Below are 22,095 nucleotides of genomic sequence, written 5' to 3'. Positions count from 1 at the left end.
GCTTCACGAGCAGCTTCAAGGGGAGCTGTCTCGGGTCATATCTGCTCATGAGGAAGAAATGGCTGGCCTCCGCACGGCTTTAGCATCGGCTCGAGCAGATCTGGATAAGGCTCGAGATGATATCAATGAGGGCCTTATCCAAGAAGAGGCTATGCAAGGGACTATATTTGTCTTGGAATCGAGGAGTAAGTCTCTATCTGAGTAGATAGAGTTACAGCAGTCCTGGGCGGATGCTGCTGAGAGGACCCTGGCTGTTGCTGAGTATAATAAGGACAAGTGGCAGGCCTCCTTCCCCCAATCTCCTGAGTTTAAAGTGGCTGTCAAAGATCGGGCTTATCCTGTCTTCAAGACCGATTTTAATAAATGCCGAGAACAATTTGAAGAAGCCGGGCTCCTGCACGAGGGTAGGGAAAACTTTCTGGATTTTGGATGAGCCATAGCATCCTTTCCCAAGGATGGCGAGGAGGAGAAGGAGGATGCTTAAGAAAAAGAGCATCCAAGGTCAAGCCTCGTAGATATAGAATAGGCTTGTATTTTTCCTTTGATTTCCCTTTTGTCATCACCGCCTTCGTGCCTTTATTAATGAAATCTCATTTTCTCTTTAATATTCTGTGTTTCCGATTATTCATTCATACGTACCCGGCCTTAGAAATAATTAGATCATGAATTGCTTGTGAATGGTAAAATTCAAAAAATAATTTCTAAGTGTTGGAAAATAGCCGGGGACTTCAATAAGTAGTCAGGATGTTGAGCTCTGAGCCGAACACAAATCCCTGTGTTCAATAAATGATCGAGGTGTAAAACCCCCAAGTCATGGTACAAAGCCCTATATTTTATAAATAACCAGAGTATTGAACCCTGGGCCGGGGATCATGTCCCGAGACTTGAGAATGGTCGAGGTGCGGATCCCCGAGCCAGGGTGTAGAGCTCTAGGCTTATTAATAACCAAGGTACGGAGCCTTGGGCCGGGGATCATGTTCCAGCACTTGGGAATGGTTGAGGTGCGGAGCCCCGAGCCAGGTTGTAGAGCCATGGGCTTATTAATAACCAAGGTACGGAGCCTTGGGCTGGGGATCATGTTCCGGGACTTGGGAATGGTTGAAGTGCGGAGCCCCGAGCCAGGGTGTAGAGCCCTGGGCTTATTAATAACCAAGGTACGGAGCCTTGGGCCGGAGATCATGTCCCAGGACTTGGGAATGGTCGAGGTGGGCAGCCCCGAGCCAGGGCGTAGAGCCCTGGGCTTATTAATAACCAAGGTACGGAGCCTTGGGCCGAGGATCATATCCCGAGACTTATAGATTAACCGTGGCTTTGTACCTCCCGGGTTTAGATATAATACTCATACACTTTCTAAGAAGAAAAGATATTTCATTATCTCTTCAAACATTAATTACATCTTTGAAGCGTAATATTTTTTCAAATGAAATACATTCCACAGTCGCTTGAGAGATCGTCTATGAGCATCCTCTAAATAAAAAGCTCCCGAGCTAACCTTCCGGGTTATTTTAAAAAGTCCTTCCCACCGAGCTTCAAATTTTCCAACGTCTCCGGCTGGATTGACTTTTTTCATCACAAGATCTCCTATTTGAAAGTCTCGGATTCGGACTCGCTTGTTGTATGATTTCATAACGCGGCTTCGGTAAGCTTCCATTCGAATCATAGCCTGCTCTCTTTTCTCCTCCACCAGATCCAACTCCATTGCCCGGCTTTGATCATTGTCATCCGGGTAAGNTTATGATAATTTTTAAAATTTTACTCTTTTCAGGTTGTAAATAAAGTTTTATATTCGAGTTTCATAAGATAAATTAGAATTTGATAATATAAGAATAAAATTATAATTTATTATAAGGATTTCTTTGTATTTGAGTAAACAATACCAAACTTGTGGATCCTTTGAAATCAAACTCTCACAAGCACAAAAACACTTGCTATATAAACCATAGATAGAGATTTCAAGTTAGCTGTTGCGTCGTTCAAACCCACTGCTGTAGTATGGATATAAGTAGCATGCTAGCAGAAAGCAATCGCTACAAAGAGTTTCTCAATCATTTCAACTCTTACAGCAAGCAAATATAAAAAAAAGTTGGAAGAAAAGTGAACCAGAGCTGCGAATTTCTTTTAGACGGGCATCAAGCAGTTTTCCAAATGGCATGGATTTCAAACCTTTCGTAGCAGAATAAACAACCTCTGGTCCAGTTCGAATCTAGCAGCAATCGAAGGATCTCCCTTGAGCATCATCAGAAGCCCACCAAAGGAGACATATATATCCCTAAAACCAGTAGAAAACAAATCTCAGACAAAGAACAAGAGAAGTATACAACATGAATCATCAACACTAAGCAAAGAAGGAATTTAAGGGGAAAAATTAACAGAAACCATGAAAACTTAACCTTTTACTATATCATCAATATTACCAAGTTGTTCGAACATGCAATGAAGATTAAGAAAGATTGCAGGTTGCACCAAGGAAATGTTGAAGCTGTAATTGATGACTTCTTTACCATTGTTTAACTAGCATATCACTCCCAGAGATGTATTAGAATAACAATAATTTGTAGGTGATTTTTCAAGAAAAAACATAGATAAATGTCACGAGAGATGAATGCATACGCTTTAACATGCTTCTCTTTGGTCTCTTCTGAGATTTTGTACAACTTCCCTTGCATGACATAATCAAACTTATCTGCAAGCGATTTTCTGTTACCCTGAAATCAGATTATAATTAACATAAAGCTAATCAATCGTTCTCCCAGTGATGGTGCAAGAGAATAATCAGTTGCTCAACCAGAATATAAAATAGCATTTTACCAGAAAAACCCAAGATAAAAGTACAAATAGCTGATATTTTGTTTTCCCCTGATTTTGATGAAGTGTGAGTAAATTTGTTGCCTCACACCAATCGGAACGACACGACTCCACAAACTGGAGGACAAGTACCTCTGTTTCAAATTGTGTGTCTTACGAGTTTGTTTCATTCTCAAGACTGGCCAGAACAAATTAAGTCAAGGGGACAATAAAAGATAATTCTAAAGCTACCACGGAACCTATAGTTAGGCTATTGGTATCAACAAGATCCCAAAAAATACAAATATACTTGCAGAACAGTACAGCTTGCAAATTTCGATGAGTATAAAGAACTTAACAAAACTGGCTCTTGTATCAAGAAAGCATCGACATGAATCTGCTTGCGCTCAAATAGAATGCATCCACTAAACAGGGCAATAAGATGGTCTAAAATCATGTAACTAGGTGTTGCTGGGGAAAAAAATTATGGGAAGATGTAACTGACAGAAGTTGCAAAAACTTTTAATATGTCAAAGCACGATTACCGGAGTGTAAAAACCACTGTCTGGTGTTCCATCCAGATTCAGAGTAGATGCCAAGACCATCATGAATTTGTCTCCAACATACATGGGATATATCTCCGTGTTGACATCAAGGTGCAAGAGCATGTCAAATTGTTCACTTCTAGCAGCAATGCGTGAAGCTAAAGAAAACATGACAGAAGATTACAAGTTTGGACAATATTCCAGATCAAAACATGTCACAGACCAAAGTATAAAAGCAGTACCTAGTATTGAAAGCTAACTTACAGAAGCCTGAAAACAGTAAGACAATCAAAGGATGACAACGCACAAGTATTGGTTTCTGATTTAACAATTCAGTGCACCAGTTCTTCATTCATTTTGTAGGTCTAGAGCATGCATTAGGTGCGTATATTGTAACTTTAACATGACAAACAGTAATTAAAATTTAGAAACCATAGAGAACATAGTAAAGGAATGTCTCTAGTTATAAAAATTTATTTTAAGACCCACATAACAAGTAATAATCAATAGTTTGGTATTAAGAAGATATATCACTCAATAATTCACTGTCTTGGAGAAATTTCTAGTAAAGCAGGATGATGTTAAAACTTCATATGTCAATAACATAGATGCTCATTGGGGCAGTTAAATTTTTAGCCTCGATACACGAGGGGCCCTAGTTTCCATAAAAAAAAACAGGTGATAGGTTTGTTTCACAAAAAACTCCATGCTTGTTATTACATGAATGGGACAAAACAGAAACTACCTGAGATTGCGCAAAAATATTAGTTGTTCCAAATTTACAGCATCGGAGAATTCATATATAATTTATCTGAAATCTGGAAATTAAGGAAATGTTTGCAAGGAATTTGTCATGACTTTCTCTTTTTTTCACCTTTTTTCACTTATCCTCAATCTTTTTAATTTTTCTTATTGATTTTCTCTAAGAACTGGTGTGTTTTAAATATAATTAAGAAAGTGTCATATCATAGGAGTAGCTGATAATAGATGAATCACACTTCTCAGTTCGAGAAATATGGCTCTGTAATAGATGAACCACACTTCTCAATGAAAAAATGAGCACATTTAATACGTTGTCATAAACTATGCTGTTTGTTAACACCACTCCCCTCAATAGCAGTTTCTACTATGTTCCATCTCTTCGTTATCTTAACTGATCTATCATTTACAGGTCATCCGTTCAAGGTGTGAATGGCCAAGTTTCATAAATTAATTCCTAAAGATGAGATTAACTCATCATGTTTATGACAGCCTCACACGCCCCAAATGTTGGGCTTGATTAACTGAACCTACTTTATCTTACAGCAAGGCTTAGCATGGATATCTTGTAGTTTCTAATACTCAGCCTCGAGCATATTCCCAAGTGGCCAGCTATATCAGCACAGGTACAGGTTGACATATCAGCTTGCCACTGGCAGAGCTACAACGAATCCAGGGGTTAATGACCAACCTGGTCTTCAAAATAGCCTTAGATACATATTCATCTCATAATCTCATATGTATATTAAAAGGGATTTCGAGATAAATGTTAATTCACCTCACCAGCAAAGAAAAATTTAATTAGTGGTGTCCAAAATTTTCAAAATGGAAGAAAAAAAGTATTAGTAGATTATTATAAATATTTTGTTATAATGAACGCAGACAATTAGACAAATTCTAAGAGACTAATATTATAAATTTAAACATCAAATTACCAACACACTTCTCAGTGCTATCATTCCAAAAACAAAATCAGATTATCAATGAATGCCTTTCTGGTCATCAATATTTTCAGAAGCAAACATATAATCATGAATACATATTATTTTTCATTTATATAAAAAATCATGGCAATCAATTTTGTTTGATGCATAATTTTCTTTTGTATGATTAGAAGAACAATAATCCAAATTGATTATCATTATTCTTTTAGGTGAGGATATATTTTGCAAAAGAAGGTTGATAAAACATGAAATAACTTTGTGGTGAAAGTTCCGCTTGAGCAATATTACTAAAAATCGACCGTAAAAATAAGTGAGATTCTACTGTTGTTATGTTTCAACTGTAAAAATAACTGAATAAAGCTGAGGAGATACAAATCATTTCTAACACATCCTCCGCAGCCAACGTTTTGCTTAGATTCTAGTTATGTTCCAATTGTTAGGATTTACTGCCCTGTTATGTTCGGTGCTAAGCTTAGTTACATTTTTCCCAAGGACGTATAATTTTGTTAGCAATTACACGTGCCCCAGCTAGCCCTCCTTCAAGTATTGTAGCCACTATTCTAAACCACCAAAATCTGTCAATGCCGGAGTTCCTAGGGCATCCTAGCTCGTGTAAACTGAACAATTATTGCTTATTTTCTTACACTGAAAATATATTTCTAAAAATAACAACTTATGGTGACTTACCAACACTCTCTCATTTTCCTTTATCATCTTGCCATCTAAATTGAAGAACTCTAAGGAAAAACAACAAAAGCTGGATGTTGTTTACTAGTCAATATCGCCATTGAAGGAAAAGAGAAAAACACACAGAAAGTTGAGATGGAAAATAGAAAAAAAACTTGCAACAACTCGAGGAGAAAAGTTTAGAAAAACCCATTGAGAAGATGATTTTCAAAATACTTATGGATCTTAATTTTTTATTCACATTTCATTCTTTGGGTAAGGGTTGTACAATAGTCTTTTCAGTTTGAGTTCTATTTTTTCAAATACCACCGAGTTCAAACCATATAATCTTTATTTCCCAATTCATTCGTATATCAGTATGCAAGCAACCGACAGAAAAACGACGAAAGAAACACAAACAGATAGCCATAAAATTCCCTGTAACCACAAGGATACCTTTATCGAATATTTTGTCATCTGGGTCCAGTGCTTCCACTTGAAATATATCTTCGAATAAAGTTTTCACCATTATAAAAGAAAACTAGTATCCGACAGAAGAATCAGATACGTGCAAACTACGAATAATTTTATTCAAAAACTCAAAAATAAAAGAGAATGAATGGAAGAACGGAGAAGAAGGGGGTGTGGAGATTGGAGACCTAAATCATTCTCACGTGAAAAACGAAGACTATATATTTTGAATTTGGGCCTGAAATCCAAACACAGAATAATAGGTGGGTAGTGGCCTGTTTTTTTTGGGCCGCTTTGTTTTTTATTATATTATTTCAATGTTTGATACTTAGCCTGATCCGTAACTTGACGGGCATGCCAAGGCGGGCCTGTTGGTCCGTTGACAGCTCTGAGCCCATTAACTAGACATGGGCTGAAAATAATCGCACGGCGCCGCCCAAACTTCATCTTCCGTGGTGAAGCAAAGAGCTTGCGGGACAGTCTCTGCTCCTTTCCTTGAGTCGAAGTTCGATTTTTCCTCAACAGTATGACATTTGATGAATTTTGTTTATTTCCCTGTTATATATGTCTCAATTTAGCTTTAATGCTTATATTTTTTTCCCCTGACAGTTTCATCTCAATCCTCCCTCCTATTTTACGAGGTGCTGTTTCTTGAGTTTCGACCGAGCATAATGAAAAGGCTGAGTTTCACTCAAATCCCTTCCTTAGCTTTATTCAATTCCGACAAGAACACAGTTCACTCGTGTAATTCTATTGTGATGAACCAAAACCCGAATAGTTCTTGTTCTCAAAATATTATGCTTTACTATAAGATTCCTCGAAATCGTTGCAGAGCTTCTTTGGATGATGCCCGAAATGTTACACATAGGTACTAGAATACAGTGAAGTTTTCTTCTTCTTTTAATAATTGTAGTATTTTTTGTTTTGCAAAATGCAAGTAGTTGCGAGCGTTACATTCACCTTTACATAATTTTCATTTTCTGTGGTCAGAACTTGGAAAGAAATATTGGCTGATGGGATTTTTTAACTACTTCTGGAATCAGACTTTTTGTTACGTGGGCAAATCGATTAGATTGCTACGATGTTGTTGTCAACAGGGATTTTTTTTCGAGTAAACGTAGATAGACAATTTTGGTGCTTCGTCTGTGTCTTTTGCACTTGATCCTAATTCTAATGTTGGTTGGATTGGTGTAATTGTTCTCACATTTTATCGGGACAAAATCTAGACACACATATATTTGTATTTAAGGCAATCTCTGACTGAATACTCCAAGACAGTTTAAATTGCCTCTAGAATTTGAATGATTTAAGTGCTTTACTTTCAATTGTTTCTGATTTCTGATTGATTTTTCACAATGTTCCATTGCACAGGGGTACCAACACACAAGTTCATGGTTTGTGTGAAACAGTTGTCGGTGTTCTTGGTGGTGGGCAACTTGGTCGTATGTTGTGTGAAGCAGCTTCTCCCATGGGAATAAAGGTCGTTGTTCTGGACCCCACGGAGAATTGTCCTGCAAGTAACCTATGCCAGTATCATATGGTTGGAAGCTATGATGACAGTGCTACAGTAATAGAATTTTCTAAAAGGTTGGATGCAAAAGCTTGTTCTTTTCTTTTCATTTACTTCTCTTGTTTGGTGAACCTTAGTTGATTTAGTACGGATTGGGTTAGATGTGGAGTACTAACTGTGGAAATAGAGCATGTTGATGCTGCTACTCTTGAGAAACTTGAACAACAGGGGGTGGATTGCCAACCTAAAGCTTCAACTATCCGAATTATCCAGGTTTGAATTTCTCTCCAGTATCATTAATGTATGAATTACATCATTATAGCAGTGATGCATGTTGCTGATGAGTCATTGTTTAGGTTTTGCACTCAAATCACTTATCGGCTACCGAACTGCAATAGACAACTTTATTTACTTGACAAAATTGTGCTAGGTTAAGACAAGTTTGTGAGTTCATAATTAGCAGTCTTATTTCATACATGAAATATATCAGTAATTGATGCTTTAGGATATTTATAGTGTAACATTTCTTCTACTTGTTACAAATGTGTCCAATCACGATGGTGTTCTTCTGTTCTGTTTTTCATTTTAACTTCTTCATCATTCTATATGGATTAAGAAGACATTAATATTTAATATAAAGAAGAGCGATATTGATAATTCCTATTTTTCTGAGTGATTGCAGTGACATAATAAAAAAGTACAAGTGGAAGTGAACCCAACTATAAATTCAGTTATTTACAACATGTCTTTGTGAGAATTGTGGTACAAGCATCAGTGTGGCTGTGAAGTGATAATTTATTTCCTACTGATATAATGTATATTATAGAATTCCTTGTGTGGAAGGTGCTATGCCCTTGCCGCATAGCCTTTGTGTTATTTTTTCTCGAGATGCAAGCAACTCATTCAGTATCTGTTACTTTAGTATGCATATTAACCAATATCTTTGTTTTATGCTTAAAAAAAGAATTTTTTTAAAAATCGTGATAGAGAATTTAGATATTTATATCCTTATTAAGCAGCGAAAGAAATTATTGAAGTTACTCGCCTTTTTGATGACTCATGTAGCTTGTCTAACAATTTTCTTGAGTGTATATAGATTATTAAGGTTCATAATCTTACATCCTCAAAGTGTATTGTAATGATACAAAACAATCTGCTTCAAATTACATTAATTTTATGTTTTATTTAATTACAGCCCCTTCAAGGGTTTGAGAGATGATACAAGCTTGTTGTCAACACATAGTTTTAAGAGTTGTAAGTGCGATGTGTGCCATGGATATTGAAGTCAGGTGCACCGAGGGATAATACTTTAGAATTTGAATGTAGCAAGAAAAAATGTCACATAGCATCTAATATAAACTTCCCAAACAATTGAAAAACAATTAAACAGTACCTTGAGCCTTGGTTGCTCTCCAAGACACTGTCTTCATGGCCAAAGTGCATGCCTCATTAAGAGGATGCGCTTTGGCATGCCTCTAGTGCAAGATTTCCACCCTGAGAGTAGTGTGCGCCATATGGTTCTTTAATAATTATAGGCCAACATAAGAATGTCGTGATCTGTGAGGTATCAGATTTACTATAGTATTGGTCACTCCAGCATTCTGCAAAATACAAAATACTATATCATAAACTCTTTAACTAGTTCACATCACTGTAGCATGTCAATTGTACACAACAAACGGAAGTGTTTATGGCATCATTTGTATGTATCTTCTCTTGTGAGAGTTTTGGGTCAGTTGAAAGCATGTACTATAAACTTCCATCTTTAGATTTTCATCTTATCTTTATTTTGGCTTGTGCTTTGAGTAATAAAGTGACATCATTGTTAACAGAATAAATATCTTCAGAAGGTGCATTTTTCTCGACATGCCATACCAGTCCCTAAATTCGTCCAGGTATTTCCATATTGGCAAGAGTCCTTGAAAATGGTTAAGATGAATATTTATATTGCTTAAAAAATAAGTGCTGCAATTTCTTTGTCTGACAAATAAAAAATGGCTGAGACAGATAGATGATTTTGAAGGTGCGAAAAGAGCTGGAGATCTGTTTGGTTATCCTTTGATGATAAAGAGCAAAAGGCTGGCTTATGATGGGAGAGGTAATGCTGTTGCTAAAAATGAAGGTGAACTATCATCGGCTGTGGAAGGTAAATTCATGTCAATCAAATTTTTGATTATAAACTTATCCTCATGCTGTTATTCTATTTTAGTATCTGGGTAAGGTTGTGCCGACCAGATTATTTGCTTTATTTTCATTTGTTAAGTAGAACCTTGTGTTTTGAATTTCCTCAAGTCTTAGTTTGATAATTGAATTTCGTAATTATATATTTGTATTTTTGCAGCAGATTTTTGTGGCTTTTAATATCCTATTCAAAGTTACAACCATGATAACTTCATAATTCGACATTTTGCAACAATGCTTTTTTCCCTATGATACTGCACATTTCATATTATATATATGTGTGTGTGTGTGTGTGTGTGTGTGTGTGTTCAAGTCTTTTATTGAACATGAAATTTGGCTGCTCGGTCTGATTTATGAGTCGTCAAGTTGAGAAGTGAGATTAGATCTTTTTGGGTTTGTACTTTGCAGTATAAACTATAAACTAATATACTTGTGTGGTCATGGAAATTGGCTAAATTTACATTTTCCAACTTCATATAAGTTGTTCTGCTGTGGTAAATTTTTAGATTTGTTGTTGAAAATGGTCATTGTAACTGGATTGGGGTCCATTTGCAGCCCTCGAAGGATATGCTCGTGGTTTATATGCTGAGAAATGGATACCATTTGTGAAGGTTAGCTTCTGTGAGCAGTCTTGTCTTCATGATACATAATGTAGCTCACATCACCTGTATCCGCTTTAGAGTTTCGTGTTTATTCTCCTTAACAATTTGCAAATACAAGTAATATCTGTATTAAGCCGTCAGCTCATTGGATGTTGTTTGAAATGCTGTGTATGACAGTATCATTGCTTCACGCTTGCTCTCCCTACCAATATGGAGATACTAGTGAATTCTGCATGATTTTGGGTAATGCACTGATAGATTTTAGTCTTAATTGATAACTTGTAGTACCGGTAAGTCAATTTTTATAACTAAATGGATGGGTAGAAATTAAGTTGGGAAGATGGGACAAACATGTGAAGAAGCATAGATATGGTAGCACATGGGGAAGAGGAGTCATATCTTTGTCCAGCTCTATACTGAAATGGATTTGAGATTGAGAGTGCTTAAAGAGTTGAGCAGCTCTAAAGACAAGAATTGATTTTTGCCTTCCGCTGATCTGCTCCACTACCCATCTCCTGAGGTAGGTTGAAAGGGATAAAGGCCACATTGTCATTTTGGGTGGAATGCATGCATCTTTATACTTATGTATTCAACCCTATTATGGAAGTTAATTCTTTGGCATAATGATAAGGAAATGATGATTGTAACTCAAAAGATCTGGCATGTAGAATCTTGTTATAAGTTTGGTCCATTAATTTTCAAACTTCAGAATTAAGGTTTATGAAAGCTTCATTAAGTTATTTTTTGCCAAACTTGGTAAAATATCGGCCTTCGTATTGTTGTTTTAATTGTTTTCTATTATTCTTTTTGTGTTTGAAATAGATAGTACTGTTTTTGGCGTCCATGCTTGAGTTCTACTTTGTAAACTGAGAATAGGTGTTGAGAGATGTGAGATGCTCCCCTCGAGGCCTCAACACTTCTATTATTTTTAGTCTGAGGTTTATTTATATATATATTGTGGGTGTTTACTCCAATCACTCTTATCTATTTATTAAGCATAAAATACGATGTTGAGAGATGCCACCCATTCCCTCAACAGTCCAGTGTTTTTTAATTTAGAAATTGTTTTCATGATGCACGGACAAATTTAATGGATATATTATGTTATTTTCATTTTGTAGGTTATACATTGTCTAGACTAGGAGATTAAGTGGTTTTAAATTCCATCCTTTTTTTCAATGCAGGAGCTTTCTGTCATAGTGGCTAGAGGAAGAGATAGTACTATGGTGTGCTATCCAGTTGTAGAAACTATCCACAGGCAATTACGGTCACTTTTTCTATTATAATTCTACATTCGACACGCTTTATGTGACTCAAATCCAGGGTTTCAATTCTAGGAAACCTACTGCTGCTCCGTTAATATGCCGATTGGTTGGTCGTTGCTAATTTTATTAGGACCAGTACTAGTGTTTTTTTTAAATGTGTGGTATCTATTTGTCTTTAATTATTTTTAGAATTTTTCACTAACTTTAAATATTTTAGTACCTGCATTGTATGTGTAGGGAGAACATTTGTCACATTGTTAAGTCCCCTGCCAATGTATCGTGGAAGATTCTAAGGTTTGCAACTGATGTTGCTTACAAGGCCGTGAGTTCTTTAGATGGTGCTGGCGTATTTGCGGTTGAGTTGTTTTTGACAGCTGATTGCCAGGTTATACATTGATTCATATTGTTTCACTTGCATTACATACTCAATATCAGTGCATATTTACATATACATAAATGCATATTTTAGCTTTGATTGTTCCTTGCTTACTTAAATGTCCAATTTCCTTAGGTCTTACTCAATGAAGTGGCACCCAGACCTCATAATAGTGGGCATCACACAATTGAGTCGTGTTTTACTTCACAATATGAGAACCATCTGAGGGCCGTTGTTGGTCTTCCACTAGGCAATCCGTCAATGAAGACTCCAGCAGCTATCATGTACAATATACTGGGGGAAGAGGAGGTAATTTTACTATTCAAAAAACCCTTATGTGTTACCTTTGTGAACAACATAAACTGACCTCCTCTGGCCAATAAATATGAGATTTCCAAAACAGTAGCCATTCATTTTGTTTGTCAGTACTTGTCACTTGATTTCCAAAACTAGGCTTCTTTGCACTACAAAGATTACCATCACAATTGGTATCATTAGTCTTTATCTGCAGCTGATATCTTTTGCTGGATATAACATGTTAGGATAGATGGTATGGTATTCTTATAAAGCCTCAAGGAATTTGATAATAGACGGATGTTTATAAATGTTAAGGTGGTAGTTGACATATCAATGAACTGTTGTGTTTAATTTTGTGTAACCTTCCTTATAGGGGAGATAACAATTGGCTGTCCCTGGTAGCTAATACTGTTTCGAAGTCCATAATTTGTCTTCAATTGCGACCAATCTTTAAATAACATACAAGACATTTCTGAACATAGGGAGAACTAGGTTTCCTACTTGCCAATCAACTAATTGGAAGTGCATTGAGAATCCCTGGAGCATCAGTTCATTGGTATGACAAACCAGGTTAGTCAATCTTGTGCTCGGGGCACATGTTCTATTTTATTCTCTCTCTCGGGGCTGCATGGTTTGACGACAATTTATGTAGTGTTGCAGAGATGAAGAAGCAAAGAAAGATGGGTCACATCACAATCGTTGGCCCCTCTATGGGCATTATTGAAGCCCGGTTAAAATGCATGTTAGGAGAAGAGATATCAGATGACTGGCATGTTGGTTAGTGGTTTTATTCGATTTAAAATGTCTATTCGTGAGTGATATGAGATTTCTTCATCTTATTTAATGTATAATGTTGATCGAGAAGGATTGGATATATCATAGTTGGGAAATTTTGTTTTTAATTTTTCCTAATAATTTCTCTCTTTTGTTTATTAGAAGCCATTTACTGTTTGACCATAGTATTTTAGCCTTCACAATGCCCTTGTACTTTTTTATGAATCTGACTCTCCGGTAAATAGTCTTTGTGATTACTGTTTCCCCCCCATTTTGTTTATTATATGCCTCCTGCTTTCTTTGTGGGTTTAGTGTTTGACCTTGCTAAGTTTTTTGAATTTGTAATCAGCTTGTTGAAAACGCATACTTGCTTGTTTCAAGTCTGCAAGTGGTTTTTTTTATTTAATTGTGGTTTGTTACAAGAGTGGGATAAAATTGGATGAAAGTCTTTTTGTGCTATAATCTTAGAGGATAGAAAGAACGAGGTCTAGAAATCATTAATTAAATGATTATGACCTTGAATCATGGTTACTTCTATGCTTTTTAGCTGAGCGTACAACCAATGTATACAAACTAGTAATTGTTACTTTTGACATTTAATGCTAATTCAGATTTTTGTCATTTGCCCTGAAATATTTATCTAAAGTATTCTTCTAGAATTTCTCTCACACCCCCCCCCNAAGACTGTCCGATTTCAACAGAAAAGACTGCTTCAGAACCATATACCAGATTAAAAGGAGTCTCTTGATTAGGTGTTCGGGGAGTAGTCCTGTATGCCCAGAAAACACTAGGCAATTCATCCACCTAGTCATTTCCTTTGTCCTCTAACCTAGTTTTCAAAGCTTGAACAATAATTCTGTTCACAACCTCTGTTTGACCATTTGCTTGAGGATAGGCAACAGAAGTGAAAGACTGAGTGATTCTCATTTCATGGCACCAGGCTATGATCTCTTTTCCCTGGAATTGCCTCCCATTATCTGAAATTAGTCTCCTGAGAACTCCAAATCGGCATACAATATTCTTCCACAGAATTTCAAAACTTTCTTCTCCGTAATTCGGGCCAAGGACTCGGTCTTTACCCATTCAGAAAAATAATCAACTGCTACCAAAAGAAATTTCTTTTGAGCCCGAGCAATTGGAAAAGGACCAACAATGTCCATCCCTCACTGATCAAAAGGGCAAGATGCCCAGATGGGCTTCATGAGAGTGGTCGGACACTGTTGAAAATTAGAATGATGTTGACAACCCTCACATGCCCGAACCACTCGAGCAGCGTCTTGGCTAACAGTGGGCCACCAAAATCCGGCAAGCATTGCTTTCCGGGCCAATGCTATTCCTCCGAGATACTCTCCACAACACCCTTCATGAATCTCCCGGAGGACATAATCCATCTCTCCCATAGATAAGAACTTTAATAGAGGTCCCTGAATGATCTCCTGTATAAGATATTATTTAAGAGAACAAACCTAAGAGCTTGTCTCTTGATCTTTTGAGCTTGAGTTTTGTCTTCAGGTAATTCATTGTTGACAATGAACTTGATCACTGGTGTCATCGAAGAATCATCTGGTGCTGGCAATATCTCCTCATCAGTGGAAAAAATTAGCCGGGTAACATGCAATACTTCCCGGGTATTGACTTCTGATAAGAAGGCGGTCATTTTGGCCAAAGCATCTGCTTCCCCATTCTCATCCCGGGGAATTTGCTCAATGCTCCAATCCACAAAGAATTTGGCCTGGGCTATAATCAGCTGTAGATATTTAAGCATTCTGTCATCCTTAACCTCATAAACGCCCTTTATCTGCTGGGTAATTAACTGTCAATCGGAATACAAAATGATAAGGGAGGCTCCTATCTTCTGGGCGGCTCGAATTTTGGCCAGAACAGCCTCATACTTTGCTTCATTATTAGTCAGCCGGGAGTCAATCCTCAAAGCCAATTTAATCTTCTCTCCCGGGAGAGCTATTATTATTACTCCCACTCCACATCCAGAAAGGCTAGACGCTCATCCACAAATACTCTCCATACCTCCTCCTTGTCAGACTGAACCATCTCGGATAAGAAGTCTGACAAGGCCTGTGCTTTGATGGCAACCCGGGGACTGTAATCAATGTCATACTCTCCTAGCTCGATTGTCCATTTGATCATTCTCTCGGACACTTCTAAATGAGTCATAATCCTCCCGAGAGGACTATGAATAAGAGCAATAATTTTATGCGACAAAAAATAAGGTCGCAGTTTCCGGGCAGTCATAACAAGATCCATAGATATCTTCTCCATTTCACTATATCAGAGCTCAGGGCCCCTAAGAGCATCGCTGACATAATAGACAGGCTTCTGATCATAGCCTTCTTCCCTTATAAGTACTGAACTGACAGCATACTCCGTAGTGGACAGATAGACAAATAATTTCTCTCCGAGCTCTAGCTTCACTAAGACAGGAAGCTTTGCCAGATGATTTTTAAGGTCTTGGAAGGCCTGCTCACACTTCTCATCCCACCCAAACTGTTGCGCTTTCCGAAGAACCAGGAAAAATGGATAACTCTGATGTGCTGACCGGGATCTGAACCGGGAAATAGAAGCAAATCTCTTGGTCAGCTTCTGCACTTCTCGGATAGATCGAGGGGATGACATGTTTAACACTGACTTGACTTTCTATTGATTCACCTCGATCTCCTGGTCAATGACCATAAAACCTAAAATTTACCACTCTTTACGCCAAAGATGCATTTTGCTGGATTGAGCTTAATTCCATATTGCATAAGAGTGGCAAAAGTCTCTCTTAAATCAGAGATGAAACCAGAAACCTCCCTAGACTTGCCCAGGATGTCGTCAACATAAACTTCCACATTTCCCAGCTACTTCTCAAATACTTTGTTCATTAGACGCTGATAAGTGGCCCCGGCATTCTTCAACCCGAAAGGCATGACAACATAGCAAAATGTACCTCCCGAGGTGATGAAACTGACCTTATTTTGATCATTTTTGACCAGGGAAATCTGATGATACCCCTGGTAAGCATCCATGAAACTAAGCAGTTCATATCCAGAGGTGGAATACACCAACTGATCAATTCTGGGCAGGGGATAATGGTCTTTGGGGCAAGCCTTGTTGAAATATCTGAAATCAACACACATCCTCCACTTCCCGGTAGCTTTCAGTACCAGCACCACATTCGAGAGCCAGGTAGGAAATTGTATTTCTCGAATGTGGCCGGCTTGCAGCAAATCTTGGACCCGTTCATCAATTACTGTCCTTCTCAGGACCAAAGTGTCTCTTCTTCTGCTTCACGGGTTGAGATCCTAGGAAGATGTTCAGCTACCCGGGGAGGGATCCCGGTCAATTCCTGATGAGACTAGGCAAACACATTAACATTAGTTTTTAAACAATTTATTAAACTGACCCGGATCGATGAGTCAAGGTCCCCAGCCGCCCGGATCTCCTTGCCTGGTCCAATATCCACCACTTCTTGTTCCTCCTTCACCCCAAACTGAACCTCTCCCTTCTCTACTCTCCGCCTCTTCCCCACCACTCGCTCTTTTCTCTTCCCTCCATGCTTTCTTCTGGTCTACCCGGACCGCCTCCACATAGCACTTCTGGGAAGAAGGTTGATCTCCCNTATCCTTGGATTCGAGATGATTTAAATCCATTGGTTGAAACAAGGATCCAACCAGATTTAGTTATGGCATCGGTCTATTCGTTGCGGTGTCCGGAGAATGGAAATTAGGAGTTGGATATTCTAAAGGAATCGTCTTCCACTGGGGGCCAACGTGTGTTTCAATCAATCCCACTGAGCAACTATAAAAGTGTGACAAATGAATGTGGTGTGAGGAGCTAAAAAGAGCCTATACCATCACGAGTGGTTATCGAATGCTTATGCAGGTATAACATATGAATGATCATATAAACGCTTACCAATTTGAAGCTAATCTGGAAGATGAATGTTACACCCAAGGTTGGAAATTTTCTATGGAGAACACTATGAGAGCATTGCGAACTCGAAGGGGGAATGTTACAGTGTGGTGTCTGATATATGCATGAGGGTGGATTTCATGCATTAGTAGTTTGCCCATTTGTGCGAGTTATCTGGAGTTTGACTTCTGTGGTTAGCAATCTATCTTCTTTGTATTTCTCTGTCAAATTGGTGGGATCATATTTTTCCTCAGATATAACAAGAAGAGATTGAATTGGCAGTAATTTTGTTGTGGCGATTGGCAAAACAGAAATGAAATAATGTGGCAAGGTAAGTGCAAGTCATCTATTGAGATTTATCGATCAGCCCTTTTTTTACATTCTCAAAGGATGCTGACAAATCCAAAGTCTGTCTATTCTCGATCTAGTCCATTAACTACCAGCAGACAATGTTTCAAACCTCCGGAAAACACGTTGAAATGCAATGTAGATGAGGTTGTTTTCGTTAATGTACCTATATTTCCTATAGATGCATTCTCCAAAATCATTACGACATCGTGATAGTAGCAATACACGGCATTTTGGCTGGTAATTTCAATCCAACGATTGCAGAAGCTTTGAGCATTGGAAAAGTTTAGAGTTGGTTTAAAGATTTGAACGTAAATTAAGTCATAATCGAATCTGATGTTCATGTAGTTTTCGAGTTGTTGAAGATTCTTCATGTTTACCTAATTGTTGAAAATTGTAAAACCCTTGTCAATGATATTTCATCTTATATGTTAATTTTGCTTTTAGATTAGTAAACTAGTATGCACATGCTCCGACTAAGGAGGTTGTTTCTGTGTCTGGTTTGGACGTCTGGTAGGTCGAGTTATTCCTTTACCGATTGTGATTTCCGGTGTAATCACTAAAGAATTGGTATAATAACATTTTCTTCTAATTCAAAAAAAAAAAAAACACAAAAATTTGTCAATATTTTATGTAAAATTTATTTTGTAGTACGAAAAATTTTCTATAATAATATATTATACTATGTAAAGTGTAGAGCGTGCGCAATCACTGGTATATAAGATGAAATTAGAGAGATGGAGTTTCATGATGATGTCAGCATTAATCATTAACTTTTTATTTAAAAAACAAACTTACAAATAATTTAAAATACAATTACAGATAATTAAAATTTAAAATACAATTAAAAAATATACAAATTTTTTTTAAANCAAATCTTGGACCCGTTCATCAATTACTGTCCTTCTCAGGACCAAAGTGTCTCTTCTTCTGCTTCACGGGTTGAGATCCTAGGAAGATGTTCAGCTACCCGGGGAGGGATCCCGGTCAATTCCTGATGAGACTAGGCAAACACATTAACATTAGTTTTTAAACAATTTATTAAACTGACCCGGATCGATGAGTCAAGGTCCCCAGCCGCCCGGATCTCCTTGCCTGGTCCAATATCCACCACTTCTTGTTCCTCCTTCACCCCAAACTGAACCTCTCCCTTCTCTACTCTCCGCCTCTTCCCCACCACTCGCTCTTTTCTCTTCCCTCCATGCTTTCTTCTGGTCTACCCGGACCGCCTCCACATAGCACTTCTGGGAAGAAGGTTGATCTCCCCGGACTTCTCCCACTAGAAACTTTATCTTTTGATGATAAGTGGATGCCACGGCTCTCAATTCGTTTATAGCCGGCCACCCTAGAATAATATTATAAGATGATGGGGCATCCACAACAGTGAAAGTGGCCATTACAGTCTTTTTCAACTCCCGAGTGCCCAGAGTTAAGGGCAGGACAATCTCTCCCTCCGGATAGACAGCGTGGCCAGCAAATCCAAAAAGTGTTGTTTCCACTTTCTCCAATTGGTACCCCTGTAAATTCATATGTACAAGGGCCTTCTTAAAAATGATATTCACATAGCTTCCCGAGTCAACAAAGACCTTCATGATGTCATAATTTGCTACAATAGCTTGAATTAACAGGGCATCATTATGGGGAAGATTGATGCCCACTTCTCCTCACTCCCTCTACTTCCATACAATCCTTCCTACTCCTGGACTTCCGAGCCTGATTGGAGTTTCCATCAGTAGATCCTCCGGAAATCAATTTAATTACCCCCAATACAGGGGGTGAGGCTCTTTTCCTTTCAGGCTCATTATCCCTTCTCCCACTCGGGGCACCTCTTGAACTTTCCCGTGCACTAGGTGCCGGCTGCCGAGTTGTCCAAGATAGCAATCTCGGCCTATTATTTGGTGAATTATGTACCTGGACAACGGGTGAGACATAATCTTTCTTCAGCGTCTGGCAGTTCTCAGTGTTACGATAACACATTTTAGGAAGGGTACAAAATCCCTTCTTCTCGGGCCTGGTAAATTGTTGAGGTATGGTCATGTCCATGCTACATTCTTGAACATCCTGATCCTGGGCAACCTTCAAAGACACATGATGAGATAAATGCACGGGGTTACCCCTCCTCTGCCCTCTCTCCTCGGGTCTGGATACCCGGTCTCCTCTCTCTCTCTTCAGCGCCTCCCTCTTCTGCTTCTGAGCTTCTTCCATATTAATATACTTCTCTGCTCGGGACAACATATCTTCAAAATCCCCGGGCATCTTCTTAGTCAATGATCGAAAAAACTCTCCCTCCCTTAGCCCTTGAATAAATGCAGTAGTCTTGGTCTCGGGGGCACAAGAAGGGACATCCAAAGCCACACGATTGAATCTCCGGATGTAAGCCCTCAAACTCTCTTCCGGGCTTTGCTTTACTTCAAAAAGACTAAAAGCAGTCTTTTTATACTTCTTGCTGCTGCTAAAGTGATGTAGAAACACGTTTTGGAAATCCTCGAAAAAATGTTCACTTTGAGGAGCCAACCCCTCGAACCACCTTTGGGCTGAATCAACCAAAGTGGTTGGAACACTTTGTACTTGATTTTGCACAACATAACAGTGCAGCATGGCCATGTTCTCAAACCTGGCCAAATGCTCCTCCGGGTCAGCGCTGTCATCATAGTCCTTGATTTTGGCAGGTTTAAAATTCCCGGGCAAAGGTTCCCGGATAATAGCATCAACAAAAGGGCATCCTCTAGTGACTTCCCGAGCACTGCTCTTTTCACCTATCTGCCCCTCCAAAACCCTCATCTTCTACCTCAGCTCTTGCAACTCTTCTGTCATAGTAGGAGATTTAGAACCTGCACTGGACTCTCTCTCCTCCATCCTTACTTCCTCCTCCCTCATCTCCTGCTCTCGTTGTTGCTTTCCTTCAGACTGTGTAGCACGATGAGAATGGTCTATCTGGGCTACAGCCTTTTCTACGGCATCAGATATAATCCGAGCCAACTCTTCTGGGGACAAAGTAATGAGAGGTGGAGGTCCGTTGGGCGGAGGACCACCCTGTCCAGAGGTAAGTGCATTATCTCCTAGAACCCGGGAAGTGTATGTATTTGTCCTTCTTGTAAGAGCCATATCTACGTCTTGAGCTCAAGTTTCCCACAGACGACGTCAATGATGCTATCCGGGTGAATCGGGTGAGATGGGTCGGGGCAATCCACCGGATTTGATAAGAGTTTTTGTTTAGGAAAAATGAGCAAGGAGTATGGCTTCATCTGTAACATGCAAATAAAGGAAAGAGCTCGTGAATGAGTGCCGGAGGGGTGTCCGACGTGGCCACTCCGATACTTACGTCAGCAGGTTGAAGGTGAAAGGTAATGGCAATATATGTGAAGATATATGTAAATGCCAAGAGCTTAGAAACAAGAATGTCTGAATCCCCTTAAATGAAATACATACATACTATTTATAGGAAAGAAGGTGATGAGTACCTTGTTTTCAGTGCCTACTTGCCACTTGTAATCTTAGATGTTGACTTCCTGTTACGCCGTCCTACTTTTCCATCATGTCCATCAGTAATATTTTGTCAGGAACGCTTATAGAGGTAAGATTTTACCTACTTTCGCACTCAAGTGCGGCACTGTTATCGAGGTACCCGGGAGCTTATAAGAGAGCCCGGGCTTCCGATAGTCCGAGGAGAAAATGTCCCGGGCGTCCACATGCCCGGTTTCAGAAGAATCTATGCTGCAGATTGACCTTGATTTTGAGATATCCATTTAATATACCGGGTCATGGAATGACCCGGACTCTGGGTATCACCACTCAATATATTCTATGATTTCATGTAGGAGAAATTTTAACTCAATGTTGAGCTTCATGTCGAAGTCGCCACATAAATGCATGTTCAAAAAATCGTGTCAGCACGAATAGATAGTTCATTTTTTTAATATAAAAAGTCACTTATAATTCAAGAATGCTTATTTAGTTTTTATGGGTCTGAAAACGCAATTTTCTTATTTTCCAAGGGTTAGTAGCAAAAACTCTCAAAACTTACAAATAAACAGCGAACACGGGTCAATAAAAAATATACGATCCATTTAAAATTTAATTAAATAAAAGAGATTTTGACTTTTTTAAATCGAGAAAAGGGAGTTGAATCTGTTAATTAGGTGAGATCATTAATTAACTCATCAATTATCTCATTAATTAGTTAGTTATATTTCACCTGGATCGAGCTTTTTGTTTGGGTCGTACTCGACCCACTCTTCAGACTCTCGACCCAAGTGTGAAGAACTCGACNAGTGGACGAATTACACTATGTATCTCCATGTAAACTCTAAATATGTTCAATCAATTCTTTTTTATAATTTGTATATAGTTTTTATAATAATTATTAATTTATTTGATTTTTAATATTTTTAAATGTAAAATACTTTTTAAAAATTTAATAACGGCCATAAAAATTTGGTCGTCCATTAAAAAAAAAAAAGAAGAAGAGAGATTGGTCACTTTACCGTGTGGAGGGTCAGGGGGGGAGAAATTGTATATGCCATTTGTTAGTACAAATTTTGATATCGTAGGCGTACCACGTGTTATAGCAAAACAACACTCTACAACACCAATATTATTGTTAAAACCTAATTTCTAAATAGTATGAATTTACATTAACAAAGAATATAATAAAACTTGCTAGG

At 38.3% G+C, this 22,095-nt stretch overlaps 3 protein-coding genes across 7 annotated transcripts; 1 reads left to right on the top strand and 2 right to left on the bottom strand.

Moving 5' to 3' along the window:
- Positions 1 to 1,890: 1,890 nt before the first annotated feature.
- On the bottom strand, positions 1,891 to 6,393 carry LOC140964176 (DNA-directed RNA polymerases II and V subunit 8A-like). The gene is made up of 4 exons (XM_073423731.1): positions 6,155 to 6,393; positions 3,330 to 3,487; positions 2,611 to 2,705; positions 1,891 to 2,269 (listed from the first exon to the last, which is right to left on the bottom strand). Exons 1-4 carry the CDS (start codon positions 6,225 to 6,227, stop codon positions 2,158 to 2,160), a joined length of 438 nt encoding a protein of 145 aa, XP_073279832.1. The 5' UTR covers positions 6,228 to 6,393; the 3' UTR covers positions 1,891 to 2,157.
- An 83-nt stretch (positions 6,394 to 6,476) lies between these two features.
- LOC140964174 (phosphoribosylaminoimidazole carboxylase, chloroplastic) lies at positions 6,477 to 13,851 on the top strand. Of its 5 annotated transcripts, XM_073423729.1 has the most exons (13): positions 6,477 to 6,693; positions 6,779 to 6,848; positions 7,002 to 7,037; positions 7,541 to 7,756; positions 7,841 to 7,952; positions 9,512 to 9,574; positions 9,687 to 9,825; positions 10,416 to 10,471; positions 11,647 to 11,720; positions 11,965 to 12,112; positions 12,239 to 12,412; positions 12,883 to 12,970; positions 13,061 to 13,851. In XM_073423729.1, the coding sequence occupies exons 2-13, from the start codon at positions 6,841 to 6,843 to the stop codon at positions 13,180 to 13,182; spliced, it is 1,236 nt and encodes a 411-aa protein (XP_073279830.1). In that variant the 5' UTR covers positions 6,477 to 6,693; positions 6,779 to 6,840; the 3' UTR covers positions 13,183 to 13,851. The 5 variants fall into 5 exon arrangements, with proteins under 5 accessions (XP_073279830.1, XP_073279827.1, XP_073279829.1 ...); XM_073423726.1 differs by having other exon boundaries at positions 6,779 to 7,037; XM_073423728.1 differs by having other exon boundaries at positions 6,479 to 6,693; positions 6,779 to 7,037; positions 13,053 to 13,180.
- A 127-nt stretch (positions 13,852 to 13,978) lies between these two features.
- On the bottom strand, positions 13,979 to 14,565 carry LOC140964648 (uncharacterized). The gene is made up of 2 exons (XM_073424515.1): positions 14,427 to 14,565; positions 13,979 to 14,247 (listed from the first exon to the last, which is right to left on the bottom strand). Exons 1-2 carry the CDS (start codon positions 14,563 to 14,565, stop codon positions 13,979 to 13,981), a joined length of 408 nt encoding a protein of 135 aa, XP_073280616.1.
- Positions 14,566 to 22,095: the final 7,530 nt, after the last annotated feature.

The sequence above is a fragment of the Primulina huaijiensis genome, chromosome 18 (assembly GCF_012295235.1).
Source record: "Primulina huaijiensis isolate GDHJ02 chromosome 18, ASM1229523v2, whole genome shotgun sequence".
In the NCBI taxonomy this organism is placed as follows: Eukaryota; Viridiplantae; Streptophyta; class Magnoliopsida; order Lamiales; family Gesneriaceae; genus Primulina; species Primulina huaijiensis.
This window is presented reverse-complemented; position numbering and strand designations above follow the sequence as displayed.